This window comes from Suillus paluster (genome assembly GCF_016628075.1).
Source record: "Suillus paluster strain FC165 chromosome Unknown EDB91scaffold_133, whole genome shotgun sequence".
NCBI classification, from domain to species: domain Eukaryota; kingdom Fungi; phylum Basidiomycota; class Agaricomycetes; order Boletales; family Suillaceae; genus Suillus; species Suillus paluster.
Window position 1 is genome coordinate 58,706 of NW_024537693.1, and position 21,073 is coordinate 79,778.

Consider the following 21,073-nt stretch of genomic DNA (forward strand, 5'->3'; position numbering starts at 1 on the left):
CATGCGAGCACTATAATATTCCAGCAGTCCTGGAACGTTAATCTCTAAGTACTGTAATGTGATCGGAGCTGTGAGGGATATACAAATAAGATTCTATACAAACAACCTCGCACTCTATACCAGGTCTCTCGGAGTCTTCCAAGTCGCCGTCCGAGCTTTGGCTCTCTCCTTGATATCTAAGCTTTTGAGCCACATTGGCGACATTGCGCCTCCTGCCTCACTTCTTGTGCCTAATCAACTTCACTTCCATTCCTTGTTCGATACTCTCCATGACACTCTTCACACCTTTATCAACCGACTCTCGCCCCGCAGCAGTGCCTCCTTTTGCACACTCCCAGCTGGTCATCTCACTGCGTGCAATGGAGGTTCTTCTGATCTCTCCAAGGTGAGGAACATAGTGATCTTCAAGCTCTTCGACATGTGCATCGACCCGAGAAGCAGTACCCGGGAGAAAATATAGGAATACACTGAATAAGGCTGCGGGTGGAAGTGAGATGCGTGTGTGGAGTGCATGCGAGTGAATGAAGACAGACATTTTCAAAGCAGACATAGTGAGTGGGGATGCAATGGTTAACTAGCATAAGAAGATATCACTCACAACTCCACCATTTCTTCAACAGAGGTCTACCAGTCTATGGCACATCGGGCCTTCGAGTGGACATGAGTAAAGTATGTTAGCATCGATATGTTGAGTTCCTTACTTATTTCGGTCTATCTTGTTATCTCGTACACCTTCATACCATATGACTCTCATCTTCTCTTCTCCGCACATTGATCCTCCGGACTCGTTACCTAATCGACTCTGCTGATATTTGGACCACGCTTCGCCTCTTGACCACCTCAGTATTGTTGTTCCAACTCTACTGAGGTGTGTACTGTGTCCGTCGTATTACGCCGTCTTGTATTGACTTATGCACTAGCCTTTGTCTAGGTACAGAATAATAGTATTGTTCTTACCAGAGCCAGAATCGCGTCCAGCATCCAACATGACATATGGTGATATCAAGGCGCGGTTGCGATATGAGGATGTTGAGTGTGTTTGTGGGATTGACTTGATCGATGGCGCTTCAGGAGGCGTTATGGACGAAGTGGTTGTTGGCAAGAAAAACCAAAGTTGAATCATTTGCTCCAGAGTGGTAGAGATCGTCTATCTTTGCGTTGACAAGACCTGTATGTAGATTCGGTAAACCGACTCAGGAGTAGTTTCGAAATACAATGGATCGAAGAAGGAGATCATGGTGGTGGGAGCCGGAAAAGTTCGACTACTGGTTACAACTGTATTACTGAGGCATTTTCGCGGGGTGTGGGAATTTGGTACCTTACTTACTAAGTGACGTACTTTCAGGAATCAGAATGTTGCAGCTGAAACTGTGGTCAAGTTCGAACCTCCTCCTGCCTTTTATCAGAACCCAAATGTGACCATTTCACACCAATTGACGTGACTGCATGGATAGTAAAGCCTGTAGTTTTATTCCCACATTTCAACCCGCCTCTTGTTGGCACGTGATAACACGTTGTATGTGTTGGACTGGCACAGATCTGGGTTTTACCCTGCATGGTTCGAGTATGCCAGCATGCATTGTGACGTGCATTTAAAGTCACGTATATCTTCTGATTCCATTTATCTCTCACACTATTTCCAGTGAGTCGTTCCCTGGCAGGGAGCAGTTATAACACAACCCAGCCTTCCACACCAGGTCGCACACGAAAGCTCATAGCGGAGTACCAGAGCAACATTGGGTGGGCACTTCACATTGGTGCTTTATCGTGTAGTACTTGACGTGTGCGCTAATACCAAATGCCATAACGTGCAAGTCAGCATCGTGCACTGTGCTAACTTGACCATACCAGTCCACGGTCATGTGGGTTTCGCCTTCAGGACTGAGTAGTCTCGTCATTGAAAAAGGTGCTCTGCTCATGTGTTATGACGATCTAATACATCAAGGGAGATTGTTGGATTCATTAACTCGGAAGGAGCGGGATTTACTCAGGCTCATTTTTCAGTAGGGTAAGAATCACCATCCTCTCCTGGTCGAGTACAATATCTCAAACATGGGCATTTGAAACCTTGTTCGTGGACCACCTCCACGAAAGGGAGGTAAGTTAAATCTGCACAGTCTGACTCGAGAGCTGTTATTGTAGGTTCCCGAATGACCTTGCCGACGCCACGCACCACAGCAGAGGGATTGAAGTCGGTCATAATGTTTCGCTGAAAAAGCTCGTCAGAATTAATGTATCATAGATGAGTCGTAGAAGAGCCTAAGTGATCAGCTTCTACAGTACAGAGTGGAACCAAGCTGGACCGACATAAGGCAATAGACAAGCGTAGCAGAACAAGTAGGGAATACAATACAATGGAAGAACTATAGATAACTAGATGAGATGATGGAAAATGTCAATGGTGTTCCAGAACGTTTCTTCCCTATACTTGATTATTTTCGATAGAGATACAACCAATCCAGAGCCAGAACCGCGTCCAGCATCCAGCTCGACGTATGGTGATGTCAAGATGTGAGGTTCCAGGCACCGCCGTGGTAGTGGAGACTGTAGTAATTGCAGCTGATGGCGTGGCTTGCTGTGACGACGATGGTGGGGGTGTGCTCTGGGTTGCTCCGCCAGTAGGTTGTTGCATGACATGGATCTTGGGAGGTCGAGAGGAGCTGGCTGCTTTCTTCCCTCTTGCATGATAGTCCCTCTGCATGGAAACGTGTCAGTGATAAGAAGCATAGAGGTAGAAAAAAAGCGTACAGGCTTGCCCGCGGTGAACGGGACGTCAACTACCGGTAGTTCTCGCAATTGGATGTTCGATCCATCTTGTCTGCGTTGCCTGCCGGACATGATGTTTTTAGCCCAGCTACGAGGGTGTGATCTGGACGGGGTGTCCTGTTCGGTTGCTCCGCGTGAATTGGAGCGCCGGCGCCAGAAGGAAGGTAAGCGACCGAGGAGAGTTTGTTGATTTGGTGTGGTGGCATTTCGTCCTCGGGAGGTAGAGAACTAATAAGATAATGGTCAAAGGAGACGTTATATTACAGATGGAAATCACGTACATCGTCGAAAAACCCTGGGGATAGTCGACTCGGACGAGTGCCTTCGATTTTCGAAGGTCGCGGTCGTGTAGCATCAGCCTAGTATGTAGATATTCAAGGCCGTGCAAAAGGTCAAGAGGCACATAGCATACATTAATGTTAAATGGCTTCTTGATTGTTTTCTGTGATGAATGAAGATGAGTGAGAAAGGCTGTTGAAGAGACATGATGCAACATACCACCTGAAAGGACGACCCATTGTCAGCATGATTGAGGATGAAATGTACACAAGCTTACATTGTCTGATAGAAGGTGGTCGAGGCCAGCTTCCTTGATGACACCAGAGACATCCCATTTGTGTATGACCTTGTCATCGCAGCCAGTGACGAGCAACCTTCCATCCACAGAAAAGGTCACACACCTCACCCAGTCTTCATGGTAGAAGGGTTGTCCGATGGGCTGATTGGTTTCTAGGTTCCATAGTCGCGCTGTCCTGTCATATGATACGCTTGCAAGGATGCGTTCATTCGGAGACAGTGAAATATCACCGACATGATAACCTATGTGTCCCTCCAGAACAGCGGTTTCGGTCCAGGTGGCGGTGTCGAATTTCCTAATTTGATGGGATGACCCGGTGATAAGTGTCTTTCCGTCCGAGATCCATGCCAGGGACCAAACTCCGAAGTCGAGTGTTTTGAGCAATTCGCCTGTGTTCGCATCCCAGACTTTCAGCTTGTCAGTGCCCGTCGCGATCATCGTACCATCGGGTGAGTAGCAACCCGCCGACACGTAGCTGCCTTTCGCTGCCTCGATTGGTCCGAGGATTATCTTTCCGCTCTCGACGTCCCATACTATGAATGTCCCACCATAGCACCCGCTCACCACTCGCCCTCCATCTGGACTCCAGCACACAGACCGCACTTCCTTTGTGTGCCTCAATTTTTTGATGACCTTGCCTGTGTCAATTTCCCACAATCTCACTGTATCCTCACTCCACTTGCTACTGTCTTGCAGTCCGGCGAAAGTGCTATTGTGACTCACACTTCTACTTCTTTCGTTCATCCAGGCCTTCCCGACCTGCATACCGCTCTCCAAGTCCCAGACTCGAAGTGTGCCGTCGAATGAAGAGGTGATAATCCGCCGGTTATCGGGCAGCCGTAGGACGCCAAAGACGGAGTCGGTGTGTCCTTGCATCCTTGGAGAGGCTTGGTCACTGATTTCTCTTGCTTTTCAGGGACTCGTGAAGACATGCTATTGGTTCGGAAACTTCACCTAATAGGAGCGGGACAATTTCAGCTCTCGCCCACCAAACGAACGCCATCACTCACTCAGAGGTACTTGATTTTACGCAGAACACACCCGCCCAGGACGAATGAAAGCTCAAAAGGAATGGAAATATTGTTTGATGCTCGGTAGAGCTAGATGGAGGTTGCTGTTCAAGTCCTGTACATGTGCGTCTTCCTTGCTTTATCCTCATGCAGCTTGCTGTGCAGATCAAGCGCCCGAGTCACGTTGTCTGACAACCAGTTTCTTCATCAACATCGACATCTCAGCATCACACCTGTTATCAAGCGAGCCCGCATTTCTATCATTTTTTACCCACCCTTATCTCCATCGCCGGCAAGAAATATCTCTGAGACATCCATCCAACTCCACCGCATTGTTTTCTCTAGCATGTGTCTCGCAAATCATCTCAGCCCACAGTTCCCGTATCTCTGCAAACATCCCCCACATCAGTAAAACCTCGAATTCATTTTCCGACATTATGTCACTTTCCTCGCCTTGGCGCCAGTGTCAAAGTGTGAAAATCAATCTAAGGAGTGATAACCCGAGCACAATGGGGTTTCTCCAAGGCGTTCCAGAGTAGCTAAGAGAGTTTGGTGTGCAAAGGAGAAATAATGCATGTTCAGAGAGATAATGATAGTATATATACAAATTGTGTACAAGTAGCTATGCTGAACATGGTAAGATCAAAATGCAATCTCGAATGCATGGTGGTCAGCATATTTGTTCACACAGTAAGCTCGAAATGCATCATACGAGTCATAATATTTAAATCCCCGAGGCAAAAACTCTGTGCCATACACGGGAATGAGATGTGCAGCACGATAGATAGCATCAACGTGAATGATGGCATGCTTGTCACTACCTCTGGGACGAACAATCCACATTCCCATATCTTCATCCACAGCGTTGCCAACTTTATCGAACCAGCATATCACAGCACAGGGATATATTTCACCCCAGAACCTGAATGAGAAAAAGGCACAAACTCGAGCGACCTCAAGGCCTTGCATCCCAGGTAAACTAGAGTCAGTGTTTACAAAGACACAGTTGTGGTGCAAGTGCTCGTTCTGCCAGGAGGGACAAGAGTGGATATGTTCAACGCGCATGCCACCAATACCGCTCAAATCACTTGGCGCATAGAATCGTGATGATGCTGAATTGAAGACCGAGATTTTGCCAAGATAGAGAGGGTATTCTGTGACGGGTATATCAGATGGGTCGTGGGGATCATCGGAATGCAATTGTTCGAATAAGAAGTGTCCAAGGAGGTTATGGAGGCGAGGAATGCCAAGTTCTTCAGCAAGTGCAGGCACAGTTTGAGCGCGCTTTTTGCCCTCTGTCCAGAATGTTAGGATACTATTGAGAAAATAAGAAAAAAAGAAAATGTACGGGGCATTTTTGCCAGCTGTATGACAGCTTGTAGAACGGTTGGTCCATCATCAATTTCCAGGTCCCCATCGATGCTGATCTGCAGAGGTGCTACATCTGCAGGTGCAGGTGCGGGCCCAGGTGCCAGTGCAGGTGGGGGTGCCGGCTTGTTCTCGGTGATCGACGAGCAAAGGCCATTGGGTGCAGCAAACAGCCGTATATTTTGGATATAATGCTTGAGCGAATGCTGACAAGGTAAGGAGAAGGTAGGAATAGCACCCGACATCTTGAAGAGTTCGTGGTAATGGTGAAAGCGTGAGAGTGCATCTTCGATCTTGACTAAGGCATCATCTGTGATGATATTATGGCGAACCAGGTAGCAAAATTCTAGAAGTGCGTGGAAGGCACACACAATGTCTGTAGGTAAATGACCCTCAATGGCGGGCAAATAGACCTGTTGGATTAATAAGTTCTGTGGTGATAGTGAGACCGAAAATCTGCAAATTACCTTCATCAGGGCCTTAGAATCGTCTCCCATCCATTGCTTGAAACCCTGCCCCTGAGGGAATTGTCGCAAGCCTGAAAATGAGGCCACAGCAGCAATCCTAAGACATGATGAGGAATCATATGTAATATGAACACTGGACAAGCTTACCTGCAATCAATATCATCCATAATTCGCTCGGCGTGTCGTTTTGGATGAATGTGTCTTAGGTATTTTTCAACCCATTCCACGAGGTGGTCCTTGAAGGCCCCTTTTACGAGCTGGTGGAGGATGTTGGGTGAGATCATCTGATATATGTCGGCTCAGGGGAAGTCGTTTGTGAACGGCTGTTGAGATAAAATTGTTAGTATTGTTGATGACCCTGTGAGGCACATGCTAATTGACATACTACGAGTTCTGGGACTATTCCCGTGGCATTGAACATACCACTAAAGGGACCTTCTTTGATAAGTGCATCTACGTAGTCACGACAGTGACACAACACATCTTGATCAAGATTGGCATGAGGTGCCATACATCTGCAGAGATTATAGTGTTAATTTAAAGAAACATAGAGTGATAAATACATACTTAGGACACCGACCATGAATGATACACGTTAACAGGACTTGCTCCTCGTAGTCCACAATGTATGGCCCTAGTCCATAGATAACCCACTGGTAGTGTCTGTCTCCGAAATGGGTGACTTTGGGGGTTGTCATAGCTGGTTTGAGCAGATTGAGGATCTTCGATTGCGACGAGTGGAACAATTGTCGTCGAAAATTTCGGAAGGCCAGCTCTTCAGCATGTTCCTTGGTAGCTGTGATAGATTAGTTAGCATACACTAGAAGACTTTGCGCTATGACATACTTGATGACATAGCAAGGAACCCGATGATCACCAGTCCATTACAATGGGCTCATCGGACGTTGTTGCGAATATTACTGATTGATGCATAAAGCGGGTAATACCCATTGTTCCCTGTGCCGACCGAAACAGTGGTCTTGTCACTACCAAGGATGATAGGGACAAATGTTGAGCTGAGTGTGCTCAGGTCTTTAGCAATTTCATCCTACATACAAATTTAGCAGTCACTATTGAAGATGTGCCAAGTACTTTACTGCCTGGTCCCATGCCCAGTTGCCTGACATAAAATCTTTCCACTGCTGCTGATCGTTCTCCGATGAGTATTCTTGATATGGGCGGTAGTCAAATTCGTTAGCATATGTCGGATTGGCAAGCATATTGCATGCCACTTCATGTGGGTCACAAAACCACACATCATACTTATCATCCATCCAGGGCTTGGGGTTGTCATGTCTCTCGCCATCATAGGCCACCGTGAAACATTGCCATTTCACATCTCCGAAGGGTGAACTATCAATGACTTCATAGAGATCATGGTGATCTGCAAACGGTGGCTTGTCATTGTGCTTTGTGAGGGTAGATGCCCATAAGTCCAGTAGCCGATTAATCTGACCTGCCGGCATCTGATTTTGCATGTACAAGAACTCTGCCGTTTCAAATTCTGCACGATTGTGAAAGGGTGTCCAGTTGTCAGAGGCTAGATTCTTGGGAGGGGGGGGGGGGGGGGGGGGGGGGTGGAGTGCCAGGGGGGAGATACATGCCATCAGCATCACATGGTCTACCTGCAATTGTGCTGAGTGAAAAATAAAATAAAATCAGCCAGCAAATGAACATTACCGTCGAGACCCGTGTGGTAGTTCCTATACAGGTGATCCCCGGGCCCAAAAAATTCTGCATCGATGTTTGGCTGAGGGGATGGTTGACATGGGGGCTCGCCCATGTTGATATTGTAGTCAGCATGTCCTTCATCAACATTCATTTCAAAATGGTGGTGCGCATGCCCCTCATCGATGTTACCAGCGTGTCCTTCAACATGAGGGTGCACAGCAAGACAATGTTTCATTTGGCCAGTGATAGTCTTGAACCACCGTGCACAACTTCGACATGGAATTTGAAGTGCGCTATGGTCTCGTCAGTGCAATTGAGTGTGAGGAATATTGTCAGGCATTGCAGTAACTAAAGTTCAAGGGGATCAGCTTGTCTTCACGGTGTTGGGAGAATAGCCAATACCAGCTGTGGATATCTCCCCGTTCTTCGAATTAGCTTGTCTTTGTGGCGTTGATAGAATAGCCAATACAAGCTCTGGATATCTGCCCGTTCTTCTGGTCAGCTTGTCTTTGCAGTGTTGGAAGAATAGCCAATACCAGCTCTGGATATCTGGCGGTACTGGCTCTAGGAATGATTCTGCGTGTCTTCTCATTGATGTTTTGTTGACGCCCAGTCTGTAATGTCAAGTGAACACTAAAGGCATGAAAAATGACAACAAACTGACCTACTAGAATAACGGATGTTTTGCACATGTGTGCACCAGCCTGAATCGTGAAGGAGACGGTCTAACAAGCTGACTGTAATAGGAATAGAGTGGGGCGTTTGTTTGGTTGAGTGAGTTCTAACTTTAATATGATAACTTACAAATTTGCACCGACAGCCAAGGTTCAACTCCAACCACTCAGAGTTCCGCTCACTTTTTTGCCTATTTCCAGCGTGCTGCCTTGTTGGAATCTGCTACTTGTTAGTAATGGCTGACATCACTGAGCCACGCCACACTCACCCACCGAATGCAAACAAACACCTGGGCTTGCCTGACCTGCAAGGACAAAATCAGCGGTGCTCTCGGGCCAAGAAAGCAGAGGACAACAAACTCCTCCAGGAAACCTGCGAAGCTCAAGAGTGGGCTGCAGTCGAGGGGTTGCAGCAGCTTGCTGCCATGCAGGAAGAGATGAAGGAGGCAGAGGTGCAAAGCATGACGAAGAAGCCAAAGGCAGTAAAACCCTGCGCTCGCCCTGTCAAGAAAAAGGCAGCTCCTCCTCCAGCAGATAAGAAGTTCCTGGCAGCAGAAAACAGTGAGAGCAGGTTGCAAAAGTTCGGTGATGCTGGCCCACATGAGGATGGTACTGTTGAGGATCAAGATGCGAAAAATAAGCAGGACAACACAGATGCGAGATCAAAACCAAGAAGAAGACCAAGAAGGACACGTCTCTTATCAAGGATGCAGCTCGAGGTTCGCAGTCAGGGGCATGTGTTGAAGACAAGAAAGGAAAGTCTTCTACTCTGACGTGTGTCTATTCTTTTTGATCAACAACAATGTTGATGCTTACTGAATCAACACTTTTCTTCCTCAACTTAACCTCAAATTTCAGGACAAATTCCAAGTTTTCACTGGCAGGGTGCATCAAGGGTTGGGCTTCAAACATTGTACCAGACTCAACTGATTGGCCCATGTCAAGTGCTTCCAAGTCTCATACCGTGGCCTCAGCATTGTCCTTGGCACATGGGCCACCAAGTAGCACTTTGTCTGGTTCCGGTGCTATGTCAGTGTCAGGTGTAACCACCAGCAGCCTGCATAAAATTCCCCCTGTCACTGCTAACACTACTGAGGCTCTTGTTGGTGGCTTTGGCGATGAGCTTTTGGGTGATTCAGAAGAACACCTGGATGCCATCCTCTCAAAGCCATCTGCAATTAAGGTGCATGGCAAGCCGCCAAATAAAATTAATTCTAATGTAGCAAATGGACACTACAGATTGCAGATACGCTGACCGAGCTTACTGACAACACCGACTTTGAGATCAATGCGCCAATGGATGTAGATGACAACATGCAGACAGATGCAGACAACAATGCACCAACAGATGCAGACAACAACACGCCAACAGATGTGGACAGTGACACACCGATGGACGCAGATGACAATCCACTGATGGAAGACAACAACGACTTGTATGTTGGTGATGGGGCCCATAAGTCTGAGAACAGTGACAGCCAGAGCAGTCTCACATTTCGCTGCCCGACGAACCAGAAGCGCAAGGTTGTGGGTACCAAATGCCCCATCCAAGTCTTCAAGGATTCATCAGACGAAGATGATGATATTGAGGTCTTGGATGTGGATCCTCGTCTTACTAAGCCTATGGGCTCTGTTGGAACAGCCAAAACAGCGAAGAAGGCTGTACATTTGACATCCTCAGTAAGTTCAAATTTTAATGGCAATAACTACTTATATTATTGGACAGACTTCCATTGGCATCTCCAAGTCGTCCACGACAGTGCATCCGCCTGTGAAGAAGGTCAAAACCGAAGAAGGGGTCAATGACACTGCACCAAAATCAACACTTGTAGCATTGCCTGGTCACTGGATCGAGGCGCAGTAAAAGTCCCACTCAACCTACCGAAACATTGACCTCCCTCCTCAGTGCCAGGATCAGCGGTGGACCAAGCATTGCCTCACAACTCTTTACCTGTGGGCTGGCAGTCAAGTTGATGTCTGGCAAATCCCAGACACTTCTCTCGTCGAAGCACTCCAATGTATTATGGACATCGTGTATGATACAGGTCTTCAGTACAAGGTGACCAGTCAAGGTTCTGTCTTTGGCGTTGTGGGTTGCACTTTTTTTTTTCATATCACTAATACTAGTTGTGCTGTGGGTTGGCTATGGCTGACTCAGGCTTGGCATTTACTGGATAGTTGGCAGTTCGGACAAACAGGTGAGCCAAGTCACCAGTAAGCTCTTTAGATTGGTTCAAAGTGTTAGTCAGCCATGCAAACCAGCTATGAACCAAGAATGTATGAACACTGGCTTAAAATGGCTTAAGCCGTTTTAAGCCAGCTCCAACCAACTCGCAAACGTGTATGAAAACATTTTCTCGTTCCCTCAGGCTCCAGGACTCAAGATTGCAGTGTTGATTGGATTGTGTACCATGAGTAAAGTCCCTGTTCGAGTTGATGGAAGATTTAGACTGGGAGATGTTCTGGGATCTGGTTCATACAGTATGTAACTATGTCATTCACATGGTGACTATGTTGATTCAGACGGATCTCACTTAGGTGTTGTGTACCGCACACAAAACATCATAAATAATGATGTAGTTGCTATCAAACTGGAACCCATTGTCAATAATTTGTCTTCTATGCAGCATGAATACCACATTTTGAAACAACTCGAAGGTGGGGTTGGCATACCCCATGTACTTTGGTTCGGTAGAGAGTCGATGTACCATGCTCTGGCTCTCAACCTCCTTGGTTCATCACTGCATGATATATTCCTCATACACGGTCAGAAATTCAGCCTTCATACTGTCGTTAATCTTGGTGACCAACTGGTGAGTCGGTCTGTGGTGGGTTGTTGCAGAGGCTAATACATTTACTCAGCTCTCACGTCTCAAATACATTCACTCACACAATTACGTCCATGGTGATATCAAACCACAGAACGTCATGGTGGGTCTCAATGATTTGAGGCACACTGTCTTTATTATCGACTTCGGTATTGTGAAGGAGTACTGCAACACTTCAACTAGAATGCACATACCATTTCGCCATGATCGACGTCTTACCAGCACCCCTGCATTTGCCTCAATCAACAACCACTTAGGAGTCGAGCCAGGTCGCCGCAATGACCTCGAATCACTGACATATATGTTGATATATTTCTTATGTGGCTCCCTCCCATGGTTATCTGATGGCCACGAGAAGCTTTCTAGCGCTGCCATACTCGAGTGTAAAGTAAACACTACTGTTGAAGTCTTGTGTCATGGAATTCCTGTCAAGTTTGCGAGTATTCTCATTTACTCGCGCTCTCTTGCATTCTCAGAGGATCCTGACTATGACTATCTTTGTTCATTACTGCATGGTCTCCGTGTCACATTGCCCACATCAGCCACGTGCTTGCTCGATTTCGGCAAGCCCGATGATCTTTCCACACATACTCCTGCAATCCCTGATGAATATTGGGTGACTGAGGTGACACCCCCATATCCACTGAAGGCAACGCCTCTTCGCCGATCAACTTGTATGTGAGTAGTCCATTTCATCTCACTCGTGAACCGAAGCTCAAGTTATCTGGAAGTTTACATCCACATAACAGCTCCCAACCACATGCCCCAACTTCAACTCCATGCAGCAAAAGTAGCCGACGCTGTTGATGGAACACATGTAGCTACTAGTACGTATATGTACATAAAATGAACGCATGTATTCACGTTGCTACAGCCCCAGTGAATCTTGTCTAGTCTGGGCTGTAGGATATTTATTATTAGCCAATTATGAGTCTCCCACCGCCACGCTCTAATCAACATTGCGCAGTTATGGAACCTCCATGAGGTACTTGCCATTAAACCAACGAGTCACTTCCCTAAGTTCCCTTTCTGACTTTATTGCAATGTGATATAGATCCAGGCTAGTGTTGCTGTCGAACTGAAGTGACCTCGAGGTAATTCAGGTTTGGTTCAAAATTGAGGTAGTTCAATACAACTCAATTTGTTTACGCCTCGTAGATAAGCATTGAATTAGGAATGAACTGCCAAATGAAATGCTAAATCTGGCCTGTGACTTGGTGATTTGTTAGAGTAGTACTCCATCAACCTCACATCTCTAGCATTTCCTCAATGTATGCTGCTCCTCCATTTCCTGTCCTCGAACCTTTGGTCTAGAATGTGATTATACGTATTTTCATTGGACTGCAGTACTGCTTTAGTGCCAGAGGACAGGTGCCTGCAATGCTGTACAATACAAATATTGAACAATCCTCCAGCGTGTTTAGGCGACCAGTGTCTAGGTCATCATATAAATTCGTGTGTCGTACTGTGAGTTTAGTATTGTATTCACCAAACATGAGTTTTCACCAGTGGAACAGTTCTGCAGCTTCTGCTACTAGTATCTCTTCGGCATCTGAGCAACAGCATCATCACTCTCACCCAGGCTATACAAGTCTGCCATGGTCCACCGCTCATGCACGTCCACCATTTTACCCTCAAGATGGTCTGTGAGCTTGGGCGTTATGAGCATGAACCAGTCACATTCAATGCAGGTGAGCACGTGACTGATCTTGTTCGCTTCTGGGAGGTGAGGTCGACTTTTCCTTCACATAAGGAAGGCGCTAAAGTCGATTTCAGCACATGGAAAAAGTCTATCCACTATTTTTCTGTGTTGCTATGGATGTCCTGCCAGCTCAGGCATCCTCTGTGCCGTGCGAACATGTATTTTCATCCAGCAAAGAAACATGCACACTCCATTGAAGCAGACTCTCACCACGAGTATTGGAAGCACTCCAGATTCTCAAGTTTTCTTACAGACAGGAGAGACTATGTTTCACTAGGGAATCAATTGCAAAAGAGGATGACTATCGAATTTTGGGGCCTGTGGCACGAAGGGCTGCAGAGGAATTGATACATAGTTACGGGGAAGTTCAATGAGCTTGCTGATCTATTACAAAATGACGATGATGATAATGTAGAATGAAACATAGCCACTTCATATCTACTTCACTTTACAAACACTTCTCATTGGCTGGAACTTCAAGCCGTATTCGTTACACTTCAGTTCATTTCACCTCGACCCATCAAACCTAGAATGAACTCCCACCTTGTTTTGATTGGGTTCAGTTCGCGGCAACACTATTCCAGGCTCATCCAGCACTCAATCAATCAGCGGCTATGTTCTCCACCCACTACTTCTCTTGCACGATGACCATCCCGGCAATACTACAGTGATATCTGGATACTTAGAAGTTTTTTCTACCTTCCACCTTTGGTCGTACCTACTGCCTACATACTTGTTCTGGGAGAGCTATACGCAGGGGCATTGAACTTTGACTTAGTATGAATGACCAGGAAAAGTGCTTACTGAGCACTGAGCAGTGGTTGAGGTCTTTGCCTCTGATGTAATCGATTATTGATGGGGTTCACTTATATCCCACCCTGCAGTAGCTACTGTGGAATGCTAACAGGGCACCATATATTCCACTCGACATCGATCATGGGCATCTGCTATGGCTAGTCAGCCAATCTGTGCATCGCATTTTTATCAGTATTAGGTAGAAACATTTTTCACTCACATTTCCTGCAGGGAATATCCAATCAACAACGCCTTATGTCTAGTTTCAGCACTCACTGAACCGATCGGTCGATCATGAGGGTGAAGGCACGACCAAGGAGTTGCCATGCTGTCTAGACTCTGGCTCTTCACCTTGTACGGCCACCTATGCCCTTTCGCTCAGTGCCCTTGGAACTTTACAAGTAAGTGGTCCAGAACTCCGTACTACTTTCTACAGTACTCATTGATATTTTTCCGTTTATATAAAGAGGGATTGCATTGTTGGGTCTTCATTACTACTAGTCTACTACGGTACTACCAATATGCCACCTCGCTGGCGTGCGCCCAAGGTCGTTGCTGCTGCTCCCATTCCCACTCCAATTGTCACTACCCCCACTGCTGCTGTCACCGCTCCTATACCCATTCCCACTGCTGTTGTCGCTGCTCCCATCTTGGCCCCTGCCGCCATCATCCCCATTGCTGTTGCAGGATTTACAAACCCACGTCGAGACCAGCAGCTCCCTCTCAGATATCGAGATAATGATGCAGCTTGTGCTGGTCCAAGTCGCACAGATCCTACAGTGGAAGAAGGGGAGTCTTTCAACCTTGAGGATGTCTCTCCAGACGAAGAAATGGACAACTTGCCTGCACCTACGGTCAGGGAACCTACAGGCCCTAGCCCACTGCAAACTGCAATCAACACTGTCCATTCCACTACAACCGACCCTTTGGCCACCGGTGGTTGCGCCAAAAAACCTAAAAGCTCTGACAACATTCTTTTCTTTTTTAGGGAAGATAAAGTTGCTAAGCGCAGGATCTGCATACCTTGCGAGTAAGTATCACGTCTGCGTCAGTCAAGACATTTTTTCTTTCTTACATTCTTTACCAGGCAAATGAATCAAGAGGATGCCTCATACCCAGCGACATCATATGCCAACTCTACTGCCTCTGGAGGTCGTTGAATGCACTTTTCAATTGTCACACCAACCTTTACTTAGAAGAGGCAGAGCGCCATGGATGGCAGATACAGATCAAGTCTTTGAATGATCTTTTTGATGAAGGTTGGACCCTTGCAATGATCCGTAGATGGCTGAAGAAGGATCCAACTTGTACCATTGATTCACTTGGTTCGCCCTCTGATCGCGATGACACGCAGCTCAGGCAGTTAGGACCTCTGCAAGATGAATTACCCGACTTCACCATCAATGAAATGCATCGACAGCTCGTCAAGTTTATCATTATTGACGACCAGGTGAGTCGCCAACTACTTTCTACAAGCTATTGTTACTAATGTCTTCAGGCAATCAATCTCATTGAATGCCCTGAATCTCGTTGACTGATCCGTCTTCTGTGACCGGAGTTAAACAATTCTGACATCTGTCACCACACCAAATTGCGGGAATTGATCCTTGACGCTTTCAATGACTACTTCAAGGCCTTAAAGAGCGACCTTGCAGTAAGTGTATTACTGTTGAGAGTCCCATGAAGTGTCTTATATTTTTTCAGAAGGTGCAAGGAAAGATCTCATTTACCTCCGACCTGTGGTTGGATTCTAATCTCCGTCCGTTTATGGCAATCACTGCTCACTGGATCGCCAAAGAAGATTGGACTAATGTGCTCATCTTAAAGGCAGCACTAATAGCTTTTCACCATACCCCAGGGAGTCATGCAGGAGATAGCCTGGGCTCATCCATACTGGGCCTCCTCAATCGTGCCAATGTAACAGATAAAGTAAGTATCTAGTTTTTTCAACGTGACATGCACTGACTTCATTTAGTCAGGTCATTTTACTCTCGATAATGCAGGAAACAATCATACTTCCATGCAAGAGTTATTGCGTCTATTGGAGCCACACAGGGTACATTTTCATCCTGTCAAACAGAGGGTCCCGTGCTTTCCTCACATCATCAACATCTGTGTGAGGCATGTTCTCGATGACTACTGGAAAGCCGACTTTTCAGGTGTGGTCGACAGATGGGTAGTTGAAGGTAAGACCATCAGCAAAGATATGTATGTTGAAGCCATCCAAGGCAAAGCCCTGGATTGGGCGAGGCTCCTCATATGCACCATCTGCGCATCAGACAAACAATGTAATAGTTTTAGGGTAATCATTACCACGGGAAACAACGAGAAGTGGTTCCAAGATGACTCAGGTGCAATCATCCAACTCCCCGTTGTGCAACTGCTACATGACGAGCCCACACGTTGGGATTCAACCTATGTCATGCTGAACTGTTTACGAACCCTTTGCCAGGTAAGCATCCACCTGTCATATACCGGATCCGAGTACCCCCAGTACCTCCTATGAGCATCCCCACTGCTGGCCCGACCCCCTGTTTCCCTGTCTGCTTCATTCCTCCTTCCCCAACAATGCATGACGTGCATCTCAGTAGGATTAGCTCTGCTACCTCCATCCGACTCCGTTCCACTTTTCCGACATTACCCCTATGTCCTCCGACACCATACCCCTTCCATCCGACCCTATCTGGGGTTTTGCTCCTCCGCCCTATCGGTCCGCCCAATCCTACTCCTACTCCCTCCGCTTTTCCTCCCCGCTCGGATCCTTCGGTTCCACTTGTATTGACCCACCCAACCATTAGTCCGTCCGACTGCCTCACCGGTCCACTCCTAGACTAGGAACCACTCAACTGGTCCTATCCCCATTTAGTATTATAGTTCCGCTTTTCGGATCCCCGGTAATCCCTATACCCTAGCGAGTCTGATCCATCACGTACATACTTTTCTCTGAGCCTCATTCTCATATGTCTCAGTCATCCCATTGTAATCCTGTACACTCAGCACATAGCCTTCTGCTATGCTATGCTCCTTACTTAGAGTATATAAACCTATGTACATTTGTCTGTAGATACTCAGTCTGAATATTACCTTTTCTAAGCCCTGCTCTTCTGTTCTTTGACTTGGGCCTGATCCTAGCCAATTCCTGTTAAAGCCAGCCTAGGGGATTGACTCCCTAGGTCGGCCGTTCCTCCGTTCCTCCGTTCCTCCGTTCCTCCGTTCCTCCGTTCCTCCGTTCCTCCGTTCCTCCGTTCCTCCGTTCCTCCGTTCCTCCGTTCCTCCGTTCCTCCGTTCCTCCGTTCCTCCGTTCCTCCGTTCCTCCGTTCCTCCGTTCCTCCGTTCCTCCGTTCCTCCGTTCCTCCGTTCCTCCGTTCCTCCGTTCCTCCGTTCCTCCGTTCCTCCGTTCCTCCGTTCCTCCGTTCCTCCGTTCCTCCGTTCCTCCGTTCCTCCGTTCCTCCGTTCCTCCGTTCCTCCGTTCCTCCGTTCCTCCGTTCCTCCGTTCCTCCGTTCCTCCGACTTCCCATGCATCAGAACTATACCCCACACTCTCGCATCCATCCCCTCTGTTCCGCTCTGCTTCGGACTTCATCCAAAGCAGTTCCGACCGCAGTAGTCTCCCGCTTCCCTCCTGTCGGGTGGAACAACCCCCGCCCGACTTTCCCATGCTCACCTAGTAGTCCATCGGTCCTCCTTCAGAGGACCCCTGTTCTGACGTCCTGTCGGAACTCCTAGAACTCGTGTCGGACTACACCCTGAAATTAGGGGCATGTACTCAGGTAAGGGGCGCAGTGTACGAGCTGAAGCCAAGCCCCTCAGACTCTGCTTTACCCCTGAGCACAGTCTTAACACCACCCCACTAAATACATGGACTAACAGAGAACTAGGCCGTGGATTTATTCTGCGACTCCCCCCTTCAATGCCACATGATTGACAAGAAGTTGAGTCCAATGGAATGGCTCGTCCTACAGGATTTCAAAGTGATTTTGGAGGTCGGTACTTACATGTTTGAAACTCACAATCTGTTTTAGCATTTTATATTAGGTGCCGCACGCTGCTCAGCAAACAATGTCCAGCGAAAGCACTCCCATACTGAGTGGTGCAGTTCCCACTTTCGAGAAAATGATCCAGCGCTGGAATGAGTTGGTCCTAATACCACACCTTGCGCCTTTAGTTAACATAGGGTTGGATTGGACAGACAAGTATGATGATCGCATGAGCGCCACGAACACCTATGCTGTCACAATGTGTCAGTCCTGTGTACTTTAATCAAGTTTAACTCTCATCATTCCTCTCATAGTCATTGATCCTACAATGCGCATGTCATGGATGGAAAAACACTGGGGCAAGCAGCGAGCCAAGGATGCCAAGAAGCACATAATCAAACTGGTACGTCTATTTCACTAGTAACAGTACAACTCTGAACTTATATTCTGCAGATGCATGGAAAGAGAGGGACGAACACCTCTGGCTCTGCGCCATCTCCAATTACTGAAGTGCCACAACGCACACTAGGCGCACACATCTACGGACTTCCTGATATGGAAACACTGTCAGATTGTCACGATAGTGTCCAAACGGTTGATCAGGAGTTCGAGGCTTACAGTATGGCTACCTACAGCCCCAAGGGAACAGATATACTATCATTTTGGAGGGTAAGCCTTGCGTTTCTCTTGTGCTTTTGTCATCGACCATGAAGTGTCAACCAGGTGTCTCAGGGCATGTTCCCAACTATTTACGCTGTTGCGATGGACTACCTCCCAACACAGGCATCTGCTGTTCCATGCAAGCAGGTGTTCTCATCGAGTAGCAAGACATACACCAAAAAAAGGAATCACCTCAGCCCAGTCCTGATGGAAGTGCTGCAGATCATTAAGTTTATCCTCAAAAAGGAGAGACTTAACTTTACCAAAGGATGGGCAGCATCACAGCGAGACATGGAATATGTGCTGCTACGTGAGACAGGGTCTGACTCTGACAGGTCTTTCACACTTAACACCAGTGGAGTTTCAGGCGACAGTTCTGCACATGACGCTCTTCTCAGTGCTATTGCAATCCAGGAGTGCGACGGCATTGAAGATGCTGCTATTATCTATGGCGCATTACATTAATTTTTCTCATTTTCGTCAGTTCTGATCTCTTGCTTCTTGTTTACCACTACCTTTACTTGTTCTGGCGCTTGTCCTTTTTATGTTCTCCCGCCCCCGTCTCTGCAACACGTTCTCCTGCCCCCGTCTTCACAGATCTATGTTCCATTCTCCTTATCTCTGCTTGTTCCACTTGTATCTTATGAGCATGATTGAGACTACAATACAACTAATTCGACTTAGCTTTCTGAACATTGGATTAGAAGATTCACTTACATCGGCTTGGGGACCCATCCTGATTCATGATCGTCAATATCGGATGTGATTTTAGAGTATGTATTGTGTAGTATCGAGGATTAAATGGTAGTGTTTCCTTTTTGGGCATTTGACCCTAAGTATTATTATTACCAATGTATTTATAATTAAGCACAAAGATATATTCTAATTTTAAAGCTGGCTTGAAGCCTGTAAAACAGGTCCATTGACCGGACCGAGCCATATATTACATAAACTATAACTAGGTACACAGCTCGGCTAATTACAGCTCCGCCCACGGCTAAAGCCGACAAAAGCTGGAACCGCAGCAACACTAACTAATACTAACTGGTCACAATTTAAATCAGGCCACACAGCGTCTGGTGGAGTGGTGTGGCAAGTTCAGCTCGACAGGACTCGCTATCATGATTGACTTCTTCGCTCGGAACAAGGACACTGAACCAAAAGAGCTTGGCAAAGCACTTTTGACGGACTTCGCCTTTATTTTTGAGGACATGGACAACATGCATCCAATGCAAGCATTCTGATCTCCATTCATGCTACAACTCTTCGCTTCTGTTCATCTTCACATCATCATGGGGTATGTTGAAGTCACTGCACTTCAAATGGACATGTTGGCTGCCATTGGCATGGTTGGCATTCTCGGCATTTGTGCAGCTTCAGTAAGTACTGTGGACATACAGGAGACATGACTGACAGTGGTGTTTTTTTAAACAGCTCGAACGTGCGATCAACTGCATCTGCGACGGTGTCGTCGACATTGAAGTGGACGCCCTCGATCTTCGTCCTGCACAAAGGAAGCGCAAGCTGCGGACACCGAAGACCTTCAACAAGTCCACTGGCATTCTCAGCACTACCGAACATGCCTTCTCCGTCAACAACTGGGGGTCAGTGACCACAAGTTACGTGGTTAGTGTCAAGAAAAAGGGTGACATCTTCCTGAAGGGCACAACATCAATGGCCCAGAAGTTACTGAAGAAATCAGGCGGTACCAGCCTCTTGAAGTACCTTTGCCTCAATGATGACGATGAATCGGAGGAAATTGACTGGCACACTGTGTTGTGGTAATGAAATCAGTTCTATTTTCACTTATTAATGGACTGACATCATTTTATAGATCTCATTTTCGCGCTGCTCGCTGTGAGTTTCTACAGCAAGCAAATTTGTGTTGTGTGCCCATCTCTTCACACTGTTGCATTTTGCCTATTCCGCCATCACTCGTTGACGTTTTTCATCATCCGCATTTCCTCTCCTTTAATTCCCTTTTCTTTACCTACATCCACTTTACATTTTTCTCAATTACTGCCCTTTCTTCCTATTTTCACCGCATTTTCACCGTATTTTCACCGCCTTTTCGTACTTTACCATTGGACAATGTGATGCCATTTGCTCTATTATGACTACTGTTTTTACCGGTTAATGCCTGGTAAGTGACTTTTCAAGAGCAGCAAAGTAGAATTAAGAGCGTGAGTGGCCTTTTTCTCAATTTTTTCTGCTGTGTCTTCATGTCATCTGAACGGTTCTGCAAACCCGGTCCAACCCCGAAAAATAAGAATAAATAGACATTCAGAACCGAAATAGATCTGACATTTTACTGATGTACTGATGTGACATACTCGGTGATGGTATATGTCAAGCTGACACGGTCGTGATGCAGCACTGAAAAACATTAACGCGGCATAGACAAACCGTGACGGCAGCCTAGGCGATGATACAGCATGGATCAGGCTTGACATGATACTGACGTGGCACAGGTGAGACTTGAAGCTTGATGCAGCATGGATGGGGCTCGACAATGACAAGGTGAGGGAGACGAGGCTTGGCCCTGGACTGACACAGCCCGAATAACACTTCATGCAGC

At 46.9% G+C, this 21,073-nt stretch overlaps 6 protein-coding genes across 6 annotated transcripts; 4 read left to right on the forward strand and 2 right to left on the reverse strand.

Annotated features, from left to right (window-relative positions):
• EDB91DRAFT_1269267 (uncharacterized protein) lies at window positions 1–550 on the reverse strand (the record flags this gene model as incomplete). Its single annotated transcript, XM_041324544.1, has 1 exon — window positions 1–550. The coding sequence occupies one exon, from the start codon at window positions 548–550 to the stop codon at window positions 218–220; it is 333 nt and encodes a 110-aa protein (XP_041170424.1). The 3' UTR covers window positions 1–217.
• A 4,445-nt stretch (window positions 551–4,995) lies between these two features.
• EDB91DRAFT_1269275 (uncharacterized protein) lies at window positions 4,996–7,801 on the reverse strand (the record flags this gene model as incomplete). Its single annotated transcript, XM_041324545.1, has 9 exons — window positions 4,996–5,648; window positions 5,702–6,134; window positions 6,189–6,285; window positions 6,336–6,486; window positions 6,570–6,703; window positions 6,756–6,984; window positions 7,035–7,082; window positions 7,110–7,236; window positions 7,286–7,801. 9 exons carry the CDS (start codon window positions 7,799–7,801, stop codon window positions 4,996–4,998), a joined length of 2,388 nt encoding a protein of 795 aa, XP_041170425.1.
• Window positions 7,802–8,769: 968 nt separating this feature from the next.
• Window positions 8,770–10,397, forward strand: EDB91DRAFT_1255294 (uncharacterized protein; the record flags this gene model as incomplete). The annotated part of the gene is made up of 5 exons (XM_041323954.1): window positions 8,770–9,118; window positions 9,178–9,307; window positions 9,392–9,716; window positions 9,773–10,213; window positions 10,260–10,397. The coding sequence occupies 5 exons, from the start codon at window positions 8,770–8,772 to the stop codon at window positions 10,395–10,397; spliced, it is 1,383 nt and encodes a 460-aa protein (XP_041170426.1).
• A 547-nt stretch (window positions 10,398–10,944) lies between these two features.
• Window positions 10,945–12,255, forward strand: EDB91DRAFT_1255295 (casein kinase; the record flags this gene model as incomplete). The annotated part of the gene is made up of 5 exons (XM_041323955.1): window positions 10,945–11,014; window positions 11,072–11,346; window positions 11,396–12,035; window positions 12,111–12,188; window positions 12,236–12,255. 5 exons carry the CDS (start codon window positions 10,945–10,947, stop codon window positions 12,253–12,255), a joined length of 1,083 nt encoding a protein of 360 aa, XP_041170427.1.
• Window positions 12,256–13,176: 921 nt separating this feature from the next.
• Window positions 13,177–13,544, forward strand: EDB91DRAFT_1171166 (uncharacterized protein; the record flags this gene model as incomplete). The annotated part of the gene is made up of 2 exons (XM_041320204.1): window positions 13,177–13,215; window positions 13,266–13,544. Coding segments are annotated over exons 1-2 (194 nt in total), but the record flags the coding sequence as incomplete, so codon positions are not given.
• Window positions 13,545–19,787: 6,243 nt separating this feature from the next.
• EDB91DRAFT_1087513 (uncharacterized protein) lies at window positions 19,788–20,280 on the forward strand (the record flags this gene model as incomplete). The annotated part of the gene is made up of 2 exons (XM_041316227.1): window positions 19,788–19,874; window positions 19,930–20,280. 2 exons carry the CDS (start codon window positions 19,788–19,790, stop codon window positions 20,278–20,280), a joined length of 438 nt encoding a protein of 145 aa, XP_041170429.1.
• Between the last annotated feature and the right edge of the window lie 793 nt (window positions 20,281–21,073).